We start from the raw sequence: 12,291 nt of genomic DNA, 5'->3' as shown, positions 1-12,291 counted from the left end.
TAGCGGCGCCCTCGCTACAGTGGCGAGCGGTAACCACACTGGCTCAGGCTCACCACGCAGCGCAACCGCTGAAAGGCCAGCTCCTCGGGTGAGCGCAAGTCTGCGTGAAGCCTCTTTTCACCTTTCTTTGTGATCGGAGCGAGGTCACGTGCTGTTGCCTTTGGTATATCGCTACGTAACTGACTTGGTCCTGTTTGTCTTGGGAAATATTCTTGAAGGAGAGGTTATTACCGTCGTAAATTTCTCTAGGCAGAGTGCGCACTTTGATGAGTTGATACAGTGTGGAGAAAATACGTTGCTAGTGTCGGTGCCCACGGAAAATATGCTTTTTGCCACTGGTTTCCATCATCTTTTTTTCTACTTTACCCCTTCGCGAGAGAGCAGTATGGATGGGGGCGGGGGCGCAGCGCCTAAACTCACAATAGCTGATCGCGGAAATTGTAACTGACCGATCACGTCCGTAGCGCCGCACACAACGTGCTACTCGTTTGCAACTTCTTAAGGGAGATATGCTACCGGCAAACCTATTTGTAACTTTGAAGTCGCACAGTCCACCTACATACATACACACTTATAGGTTTACGTCGTACTGTACATACGTCGATTAGTAAGACGGCAACCAAGCATTTTTGTCTAATACTAACTTGCATTCTTTGTATAGATCACTACGATGATTGTATATTTAGTCAATGGGTGCAGCCCATAATACTGCCTTAGCAGTAAAAGTTTGTGGGAATAGCTGCGGTTTTCAGTCTTAAACACACCTAAGCGAATTTAACTTCGACGCTAACTAAGCGACATTACGTTATGGAATGCTCATGAACTTCTCAGTAATCGGTAATAACAAGGCGGTGTCATAAACGATGCGAATGTGGTGGAGTGAAACAAAGATATCAGACAAGAAGGGTATGTCGTATTGAAGAAATTCAAGGGTGTGCCGTATTTGATGTCGCTTTGTACGTCATTTGTACAAAATCGAGCTAAGTTTCACTTGAAGCCGGGCATTTCCTTGCAGTTAACGTAAGCCTTCGGGCGTGTCTGTATTGTGCGTCACCCTTTAATAACCAGCAGAAAACTGTTTTGCATTCATACAGACGCCGGACGCCATGGCGGTGCAGAGTACTGGGCCAACCCATCCTACCATCAGCACCGCTGCGCAAGCCACCTCCCCGCCGGGTGAAGATGCGTCGCGTTGTGCCACCACCACTTCGGAGCCGTACCACCGCCCATCGCCTGGTACCGACAAGCCCGATTTGCGGCAAGCGAGCGGATTTCAGGCGCCGCCTTCGACGTCCACCCACCAGGCTGAGGACACACAGGCAGCAGAAGTAGCGGAGCCAAACGAGGGTGGCTCCGTGCCCCACGAGGTGGCTGCGAAGCCTCCCCTGGGCTTGTCATTGCTGCCTGGTTTTCTGGACCAGTTGCGGGGCGGGTATGAAAGAGACGCCACCAGTTCGACGCGTCAGCCCAGTGAATTCAGCAGCAAAAGCACGGATCAACCACCCTCGCCGGGAATCATCAAGCCGACTGGTGAGGAGAGCTACGCCTGCGTTTCCAATCATAATGCCGCTGTAAAGCCCGCGAGATTTACGACACATTTCCACAAACTATCGCGAGGGTAAAGGTCGCGAGATCCTTGTGAAAGGCTGTGGTGAGGATGATTACGATGATGGCGATGATGGTGCTGGTGGTGCTGGTGACACAAGGCACTGTTCATCTTACATTGTGGTTCTTTCGTCACGTCAAATTTAGGCTATGTAACGTGAAGTGGCCGTGAAGGCGGGAGTAAAGCAAGGCGTTCGAGTGGTGCCGCTTTAAGAGGGGCCATCCTCACAGTAGTTGTTCCAAAATATTCCCCGGACCATACTTACCACAAAAATTAAATACGGCCCATGATAAGTTATTGCGGTTATTTATCGTTCAAGTATTGGTCTGCGCCTGTACCAATGAGAAAACATGTTTGCGTATATACGTATTTCGTCCTGAAGTCATTTCATCTAAGCTGCCTCCCGCTTGACATCGTCCATAGTGGTCTAGTTCCTTGATGTAAAAGTAGTGCACACTGCAGATGTTCCAGGTTTCTGAGGCGTTCTTTATCAAATGTGTTTCTTCTCCTGGCTTATGAGGCTCATTTCAAGATTATCAAATTCTGCATTCAAAACAATTCCTTTCAAAGATGACTTGGCCGTAAATCTGTACAATGTACTGAAGGTCCAATAAACAGCCTAATTGGAACTGCACGTAACTGAGATGTGTAGGAAGCAGACAATAAATGTGTAGGAATCTTCAAAAACAAACTAGTACGAAATTCCCGTAGCATCAGCGTTAGCAAAAAAAAATTGCATTACCGCCTAAAGTATAGAAGCTAACGCGGCACATGATCTGCGTTTTGAATTCTCGACTTGAAAAGTTCGCTATTTAAGTTTTTTTTAATAAGCAGCTGATTCCGCTACTATACACTTCTTTAAATGAAAGTACCTTCACGGAGATCACCACGTTGTGCACTCTGACAAACACCTTTGAAGAGAGAAGAAACATTTCTCGAGGCGTTAAAATCTGCTTGCGTGTTTGAAGGGAAAAGACCGATAATAGATATTAAAGGAGCCATGAAGACAAAATACAAGTTGGGTTTATTAGAAAGACTGCTTACTTCCGATAACAATGATACCGATATCATCGCAATCTTCGAACAAATAACGGAGATATAAAAGAAAACGTGTGAAGCAGTCGCGACCCCCTAGCCAATTTCCCGCAACTTTTCTATGACGTCACGGAACCTTGTTTGTGCGATTGGCGGCCGCCTAACTGACCTGTCGCGACGACACATGACTGGACGTCTGTAATGGGGCCTATAGTTCCATTTGACCGCATCACTTGAATGCTAACGTGCAGTTAACGCACTGAAAATTATATTTTATTGTTGGCCCGTAAGACGTCCTTCTTGCTCATAACACGTCCCTGTGGTGCAAAATTTGAAAGTTTTTAAATACTTCTTGCTTTTTTTTTCGTTAAAAAAATTCTTTTGTAGCTCTAATTGAGCTGAGTGAGATACTGAATCCTAGTTCTTTCAAATTAAACGAAGTTGTATTTTCCCTTCATGGCTCCTTTAACGACTTATTTGCGCGTCTTTCCTCGACTTCGTTTCTGCCCATTTGCAGCGAAATTATAAAAAAGGAAAAGTCGTGACCACAGCCACAGCCTTCTCGGAATGAGAGGGCTGTCAGGCTATGACACACCATTTGTACTGACGTGCCGTCACGCTCACTTTCCCGCGAGGTGCACTGGCCAACTGTTAAAGACGAGAGCCTTTCTTTGGCTACATAACCCGAAACATTTCTGTCTGTCTGTCTGTCTGAATGTCTGTCCGTCTGTCTGTGACTCGATTCAGCCACCCGGCCAATGTGAACCGACGTATAACGTCAAAGTCCGGTTTATATGTTCCTACTTGTCCACATTGTTTAACAAGAACAAGACATTACGCATATATAAGACAGAAAATAATACACCAGGCATATTTACAGTGTTCTTTTATAAAAAATTGGGCCCACCTCCCCGCGAGGGGGACTCGAGTAAATGCGTCGCATAGGGGGTGGGTGTATTGCGTTAACGTTTAGTGTTTGGGGAGTTGGTGGTAGTGAATGCGTTGTATCAGCAGCTTCTTGATGTAGTTTGTATGAGTCAAGGATATAAGGCGCGTTCGTAGCCGCCCATTCTGTGTCGGCTTTGTGGCGCAGTGGGTAGAGCACCATGTACATTGCGTTCCGCACGCAGGGTCGAGGGATCGAAACCAGGCGCCGGATAGTATTTTTTTTATATAGTGTAGGGGGGGGGTGCGGACAACGACGGTGCGGACTACGACAGACGTCAACGCGGGTGACATCGTGAGTTACTGAAATGCTCTGCATTTAAAAGAATTCATAGATGCTTGGTTTTTGCGAAATGAAATACTACATTTACTCCAGAAAAAAATTCATTCTGTGTCTTGCTGTCGCCCGCGCCACTATAGCTTCTGGCGCCATTTTAAGAATTCAAGCTGCTACAGTTACGAAACGTCCCACTGGATAGGTTTCACGTTTCTTTGGAACACACGTGCAGTAGGGCTACATGGTTCTATAAACGTTGAAGCAGGGCGCTTCGATTCCCGCGCGTCTCCGCCGTACGGAAGGGCTTGAATCGAGGCACCCGGCCTGGAGCAGTTGAACGCGGCAAATTTAAATTGGCGTGCTTAGCGTGTTTAACCTTTAGCGTGTTTACCTTGGGAGGAGTGCGACGCAAGTGGGACAACATGAGAGGTGAGCGGGAAAGTGAAGGGAGGCATTTACTTGGAAAATGTCGACAAAGACTATCATCTCTTGTCAACATTTGCGGAGAAAGGAGCAGATACGCGGCCCACTTTTCCTTCCAACGTTGGCAATGGGCCGCTGTATTGCAACGGTAAAACGATGGGCGCCTATTGCATACATATGGGTTTAAATCCCAAAATAAATGTTTTTCACTCGGTGTTCGCAGGAGCTGAGATTTTTTTATTTCCGAACAACAGCAATAACGATTGTTTTATGTATCGTGAGGCACCTAAGGCCTTCCCCGTAAAAGCGTACACGGCTTACGTAGGAAAGAAAGCCTGAAAATCAGCGAAACTTCCACGTGCAATCAATTCCCATTGACTCCCACTCGCTCCACTAGAAAGCAAAAGGTCTGCACAAATTCAGAGAATTATCTACTAATGCGTAGCATTCTTATGCCACTTGTCTTGAGTGGGAGATTTTCCAGCCAAATGTTTGTTGTTTTAAATCCTGTTCTACCAATTATCCCCATTTAAGCTACTATAGCGATTAAAAGTTGTTCTTTTGCGAAACCGGCATTATTGTGGAAATGAAGGGCGTTACACGGTTCGCCATTTTCTGTTATTTTTTGCTTTTCTGATTTTTTTATCTTCAAAATGTCTTTCTACATATTATCTCATTTATGCTACTATAACTATTATAGGTGGAACTTCTGCAAAATCTTCAGTGTTGTGCAAATATAGGTCGTCGTACGATTTGCTATTTTCTATGTGTTTTAGATGTATTTTCCTAATTATTCTTCAAAGTTTTGTTTAACCGATTATCTCCATTTACGCTATATAACGACTTCAGGTGTAACTTTCCCGAAAACTGCCCTATTGTGTAATTGAAGGGCGGTACATAGTTCACCCATTTCTGTAATTTTTGTATATTTTTTATTTTTTAGTTTTCTGAAATTTCGTTGGACCAATTACATCTATTTACGCCATTATAACGATTACAGGTGAAACTTTTCCGAAATCTGCATTATTGCAAAACTGACATGCGTTATACGTTTTGCCATTTTCTGTAAATTTTTAATATTTGTCTTATTTTTAATTTTCGAAATTTGGTCCAAATATCTCCATTTAGGAAATTACAATGGTTACATTTGGAACATTCGCGAAATCTGCATTATTGTGGAAATGCAGGGCATTAGACGGTTCGACATTTACTGTAATTCTTTTATATTTTTCTTATTTTTTAATTTTCAAAAATTTATTCGACCAATTATCTTCGTTTACGCTATTATAGCGATTACAGGTGAAACTCTTAGGAAATCTCCATTATTGTGGAAATCCCATGCGTTATACGTTTTGCGATTTTACGCTATTTTTTAACTTATTTCTTAGTTTTTCAAAATTTCGTTTGACGAGTCTTTTATATTTACGCCAATATAACGATTGCAGGTAGAACTTTCGCGAAATCTGCAATATTGTGGAAATTCAGGGCCTTACACGTTTTCCCATCTTCAGTAATTTTTTCTATTTTCCGATTGTTCAATTTTTCACCCGACCTATTATCTCCATTTACGTTATTTTGAGGATTACGTTGGATGTTTTGCGAAATCTGAATTGTTGTGGAAATGCAGGGCGTTAAACGGTTACCCAGTTTTTGTAATTATTTGATATTGTTTCTATTTTTTAGTTTTTCAAAACTTTTTTGACCAATTATCTTTATTTACACTGTTAAAACGATTACAGGTGGAAATTGCGCGAAATCTGCATTATTTCCTTGTTTCAGCATAACGTTACGATGTTTACGTTACCGTTTACCGTGTTTGCGGGAGTCGACTGCGCATGCGGGAGAGTTACCGTGAACGGTAACTTACCGGCACAGGCTTTACTAGGCAGTTTTAGCATGTCGTTACGGTGTTTGCGTTACCGTTTACCGTGTTACCGGAAGCCGCTGGTGACGGTGAAGCCTGTACCGGTAAGTTACCGTTCCCGGTAACTCTCGCGCTGTGCACTCACACGGTAAGCGGTAACGCAAACACGGTCCCGATATGCTAAAACTGCCTACTGTCGCCAGCGAGTGTCCTGAGCAGACGAAGTGTACCGTCGCGTATTGATTACAGCAAATGCAATGCGCTCGGCGCTTTATGCTCTATACAGCCGATGAAAGTAACGTTACTTGATGCTGTTTATTACGTGTTTCTTGTTAAATAATGCTCAGGAAACCGACCAACGACCATTTTTCTCAGATGGGCGAAAAAATGGCCGCCCCTTTTCGTGCTAAGCTTTGCCCTCCTCAAATAGTTCGGATAGGTTTCTGAGCTCGCAAAGTGCTTTTAGGCATCCAAAATTGTCCTGGGCAAGGTATTGTAGGTTATTGAGTAATTGCGACGACGATTTTACTAATTTCATGCCTAAATATTTAGCGCGGGGTCAAATTCTATTTACCTTGATTCTAACTCTACTCAGTAGATGGCGCCACCAACACGTTTTCTTTTTAAAGCTCTACAGGTGATTGCTACAGTATTCTCAAAACAACTACATTTAGTGTGAATGCTTCACCCGCAAAGTGAAATATTCAAGCTACTTTAAACGAATGCAAATAGAATGAGCAACAAAATTATGCGTAAATTGCTTTGAGACTAATTCATCAGATGTCGCTACCTGTGCCACGGCAGCCGGAATACGCAAACCGCAAACGGTGCGCTAAAACATGTTCTACCGTTTTCAGCGGTAAACGGAAACTCCGGCTACACGCCGGCAATTTCAGAGTGGGTTCAGACTGTGTGGAGGCAGTGGCGCGGTAGCCGGATTAATTCTTCCACGTGTATCTTGAACGAGTCCAATCTCGAAAATTGCTATAAGAAAGAACACTCGTTGACGAAGCCACCCAAACTTCTGTTTATTTGGGCTGCGTTCTGTTCAGTCGACGATCGTTGCTTTAGTTAGATGGGTTGCGCAAAAAAGGCTGACAAACACTTCAACTCCTTCCTTGCATAAAATAACTTGGAAAGCTGTAGTTATCGACAGTAGCAACCGGCACATCGTTGTCTGCTTGCCGGAGGACATACCTCTGTTTTCTGCTTCGCTTTAGTTGCGATTTGCCCAAAAGTGGTAATTGAATGCGTTTATTTTTGTAACTGGAAGGAAGCGAGCCAAAAAAGCAACGAATCGGATTTTGTAACGCCATTCACTGCTGCAGGCATTGGCGAGAAGGATTTATTTATTTATTTATGTAAATATTTATTTATTTTTTAATGAGGAGGATGGAATCCCGAAAGGCTGGCCTATGCTTAGTGAGTACCACTTGTTTTTTTATTTGCAAATTTTTTTAAACGGTTCCTGCTACTCTTGAGAGGCCAATATGCAGCCGTGGTGAACAAATGCTCAATCTGCTCTGATGCTGAACTGAATTTCCGCGGTCGAGTAGGACAGCACGACGAAGCACAGCGGTTGAGGTGACAGTGATGGCAGTGGGGCTAGTCTGGGAGTATCTGGGCAAGAAAAACAAACATTTCGAACAACTTTCTACGCTTTCTGGCACGCGTGGCGCAGTTACATTTTATCGGGTATTTCATATCCACATATTCAGTGGAGTACGTTCTCTTATTCAACTTGCTCTACCATCATTGCGAACGCTCAAAGTTTTGAATTTAACTGGTGTTGCAGGGCCCTTCAAGTACTACTTTTGCTCCCACGATGTCTTCTGTTGTAGTCAACCTGTACGGGAGTGATCGCTTTCGCAGGCCCCGCCGGTCCCGAGGCTCCGTCCAGCGACACTGTTCAGCGCCTGCTCTCCGCCCTCGGATGGGCGGCGTTGGCTGCGGCCCACGTGTACACCGGCTGGCTCGCGTGGCGCTCCTGGGTGGTGCACGAGCCCCTGTCGCTGGCCGGTGACCGTTGCCCGGACACCGGCCTGCTCGTCGCCATGCTGGTCGCCACGCACTCGTACACGGCTCTCCTCGTGCTGCGGAAAACGGGCCTCTGGGAACCCCTCGTGGACACACTCGCCGCGGCCGCCAAGCTCACCGGAGGCGCCATAAAAGGATGCTCGTGCATCAAGCCGTGAGATCCTCTCCTCTAACAAGCTGTCTTCTCATTTTGGTGTCTCGTGGGCTGAAGATGCAACCTGGGCTTACGATGCGTCCCTAGGTGAAGCTTCACTGATTTACACCGTTGCGTATTCAACGCGGGTCCAAATAACATTAACGCGGGTGTTTTCACATTCACCAAAAAAAACGTCATTTCCGCGAATAGAACGGTCGACTTGTGTTCTCTAGCACAATAGCTTAGCCACTGAACCATCGCGACAGCCTTGTGTTAAACCTACTCACAATAACTACTTTTTACAACTACTTCCAACAGAATGTGCCGACTACTTTTCCTATATTGTTGGGTCGCTCTTACGAGTCTGCCGGTGTAAGAGCGTTGAATATTTTAAATTTCGATCCAGGCCGGTCAAGCATTCCAATATATGCACTTTTCTTGGCAAGCGGACAAGCCACGAGAGGAGAAAGGTACTTAATGCTGATTGCACTCCAGAATATTTTGCCGGGCTCTTAGTCGGTGCTCGGCAAGTCAGCAAGCAGCAGCGAGTACCGCAGCGAGTTAGTACAAGGGAGAACAGAAAACTGAACAGAACAGTGCAAGAAACAGGACAGGGAAAAGGAACCATGCACAAATGCTATGACTGACTTCTAATTTCTTTAGAACCTGTCAAAAATATAGCCAAATTGTCTAAGAAGCTATCTTTTCTGAGATATAGAAGAAACAGAAGATAAAAAACTAGTAAAGGCATATGGGTTCTACATATTCACGAAGAAACCTCCCTTGCTTGCAGGGCATTCGTTTTTAAAATGTCCCAGTGACGGAGTGCTAAGAAACTGGCATCCAGTATTGTGAGTGACGAACGCTTTAAAAGTTTTCCTTGTGCACCGGTGTTCGTAACCTTTTCTCATACTGCACTCTTGAAACTGTGGCCTACACCTGCAAGCCTTGGCATGCAGAGCGAGCACGCTGCCCATTCCAGCCTTCAGTGAGCTTGCGGGCTGCCTCATTCAGTCGCTGACATCTGTAGCCGATATGGGACCAACCACGGCCCACGGAAGGTTTGACAAAATTCGGCCAGTTTGTGGGAAAATTGTCATTGAAAAAGACCGATAAAAAAACTTCCAAAACTGTAAACAGCAAACAAGCAACAGACGTCTCGGTTTCACTATGGAAGGAAGGGAATGATGTATATTTCATAGTGGTAACAGTATTCTAGTTTTCGGTAGGTTGGGTACATTTGGGTATATTTATGGCAAAAGAGTGCTTTTACCAAAATTTCAACCAGACCAGCCTCCATCCTCTCCTGCTGGTTTGCACAGACTTGAGCCAGTACCATCATCCCCGACTCTCAAGCGGTGTGTCGTACGCACATGACAAGAAGAATTTCTAAAAAAGCAATGCCGGTTCTAGGCCAGAATCCCACCAAAAAAACCATCAATAGCGGCAATCAAGCAGCCCATGCATTCGCCCGAGGTCTTTGGAAACAGGTCACCGCTGGAGGATGACGACCGGCAAGATCACCCTCTCACTACTTTAGGCGACATAACGCAACACTACAGGCTATCCAGACGCACCTACCCACCAGGAGCTGATCCGCTTTTGAATTCAAGTGACCCCTGGTCGACTACGATACCTACACGTTCCCAGACCCTATGAGAGTACACGCCACCCACCCCATACCCGATACCCCCCTGTGCAATTACTGCGGCCAACGTACTACTCTATATCACATCGTCTGGGAGCGCCAGACCAACCCAGACTTGAATACAATTCCCAGTTCTACGTACGAGCAGTGCGATAGTGAGCTAACCAGCTCTCAAGTCAAGTAAAAGTATTTTATTGTAAACAGACGGTTGAGTACAACATTATCATATACAGAAGGAGGTCCCAAAGTCAGACTGCAACGGACCTCCTAGAAAATGAATTTTCGTGATTTTACGAAGTGCAGCAAACAGTAGATTTAAGGAAAAGGCTATTTGTAGCATGAATATCTTGAGAATTACATTTTTATTAGCAATATAGCGCATGCTACGTTGCAGACAATGCCAGTGAACATAAATATATATAAAAGAAAAGCACTCAAGTACAAATATTTACAAAAATGAACAATGAAACAAGGAGTATCAATTACTACTAAATAAAAAACAGAGAAAGAACAAGCACTTCAAGAATAGTAATAATTATTTCGAAATAAAAATTACCAGAGAGCAGAGCGTATTGACAAACGGTTGTGAATTCTGTTTGAGGAGATGGGATTTCAAAGCACTTTTGAGAGAATGCAGGGTTTTGAATTCCTCAATTTCCTTCGAAATTGCTTTCCAAATGGTAAATGCAATGAAATGGGCTGTTTGCTTACCGTAATTAGCTCGAAATTTAGGCACAAATAAATTACCATTGCCCGAAAATATCGTGAGGTTGTCGTTGGAAAGGGATGGGGCGGAAAAAATGACCACGGGAAGTAAGTTATTAATAGCTCGATAAAGGAAGATACAAAGACTATACCTGAGGGGATTCCCAACGGTCAAATTGCGGTAATGTTGCAGTAGAGGCTTGGCCTGAGCAATGCAGGTACTGGATGTTATGAATGTAAGCACTTGATTCTGGATTGTTTGTACCGACGCGATATGACTTTTGTATTTGCTGCCCCAAGAACTGATACAATAAGTAATATGAGAGTGAACAAAGGAATGGTAAAGCCTGGTGAGTGTCTGACGACGGAAATATGGCCGGGCTTGCTGATTACGCATATGACATATAGCCTTTTCTTTTTAATGCGAGCAGCAAGAAAAGCATACTTCAAGTAATAGTAACTCAACACCAACAAATTTTGAGCTGTCGATTGTTGTTACGGGGTGCTGTTCAATGTAAAGGGTCGGAACCAAAGTTGTGTTTCGTTGATTGGAGTTAAATAAAATAAATTTTGTTTTCTATGGATTGATTTGTGGCAGGTTGCTATGACACCAATAACTACACTATTGAGGTCAGTGTTTAGTTTTCTCAGTAAAGTCTTCATACATTTCCCCGAATTGAAAATAGTAGTGTCGTCAGCATAAAAAAGGCATTTTGAATCAAAAAGGCAATTAGGTAAATCATTCATGCAAATTATGAATAATACTGATTTTAGTGTTGAGCCTTGAGGAACACCACTGTTTGTATTAGCAGCGTTAGACAAAACTCCATAAACTGAAGTAATCTGTCCTATAACAGAAGTAGTTTTACAGTAATTGCAAAAGTGGTTTAGTTATGCCGATGGCTTCTAAAAAGAGTGAGGCAATCGGTGGAATGCGGATTCATGCGGTACATGCGTTACAGAAAGAGAAACTGTTGAAGGCATTGGCTCTGACCCGATATATACAGCTATGGTTGACCAAACGGGCAAAGACGGCTGGAAGAACCAACGGAGTCCGGGACTAAGGGCCGCGCCCACCTACCAGCTGTTCAGTAAAATAAAGTTGTTTTCTCCTTCTCTTCGCTGGTGCACGTTCGTGCCGCAGGGTGCTGTGGACGGCTTGCTTCGCTGCGCTACTTGTTCGGGCGACACTGAACAGTAGCGCCGCCATGGAGGGTCCCATCTGTGCAGCAGGACAGCTAGTTCTGTTGGCCGGATGCTGCGCCTACTCTAGATACCCGAAGAGCATCCGCTGGACGATTCCGATGTCCGCCCTCCTCGCCCACTACTTGTTGGCGCTCCTGTTCGTCCACCTGGGTGCGGGACACGAGCTGCTTGCCTGTACCAAGCCCCTAATCGCCAGGCAAGCCCGCCTTTTGAACATTCACTGACGGCGCTGCCCTTTTTGTTTGTTAGAAGCTTTGCTTTGACCGTTTTAGGAATCCTTTTACGACTGTGCCCCAACAGACATTGTTTGTTCGACGTTTCGTCTGTTTGCGAGCAAGCATTGCAACCCCGAGCACCGGTGACTGACTCGATGGCCCTTCTTGGGGGGTCATGAACCGACCACTGCTGG

At 44.7% G+C, this 12,291-nt stretch overlaps 1 protein-coding gene across 1 annotated transcript; it reads left to right on the top strand.

Moving 5' to 3' along the window:
• The first annotated feature begins 858 nt into the window (after positions 1 to 858).
• LOC144172436 (uncharacterized) lies at positions 859 to 12,177 on the top strand. Its single transcript, XM_077701142.1, has 3 exons — positions 859 to 1,530; positions 8,023 to 8,341; positions 11,821 to 12,177. Exons 1-3 carry the CDS (start codon positions 1,107 to 1,109, stop codon positions 12,104 to 12,106), a joined length of 1,029 nt encoding a protein of 342 aa, XP_077557268.1. The 5' UTR covers positions 859 to 1,106; the 3' UTR covers positions 12,107 to 12,177.
• The last annotated feature ends 114 nt before the right edge of the window (positions 12,178 to 12,291 follow it).

Source organism: Haemaphysalis longicornis, unplaced genomic scaffold (assembly GCF_048455015.1).
Source record: "Haemaphysalis longicornis isolate Haplotype H1 unplaced genomic scaffold, Haemaphysalis longicornis Haplotype H1 scaffold_203, whole genome shotgun sequence".
In the NCBI taxonomy this organism is placed as follows: Eukaryota; Metazoa; Arthropoda; class Arachnida; order Ixodida; family Ixodidae; genus Haemaphysalis; species Haemaphysalis longicornis.
The sequence above is the reverse complement of the archived record's forward strand: the minus strand, read 5'-3'. Positions and strand labels throughout refer to the sequence as shown.

Coding starts and splice junctions, on each gene's coding strand:
- LOC144172436 (XM_077701142.1), top strand. CDS start 1,107: ATGGCGGTGCAGAGTACTGGGCCAACCCATCCTACCATCAGCACCGCT. Junction 1,531..8,022: donor GGGAATCATCAAGCCGACTG/GTGAGGAGAGCT, acceptor TCGCTTTCGCAG/GCCCCGCCGGTCCCGAGGCT. Junction 8,342..11,820: donor GGATGCTCGTGCATCAAGCC/GTGAGATCCTCT, acceptor TTCGTGCCGCAG/GGTGCTGTGGACGGCTTGCT.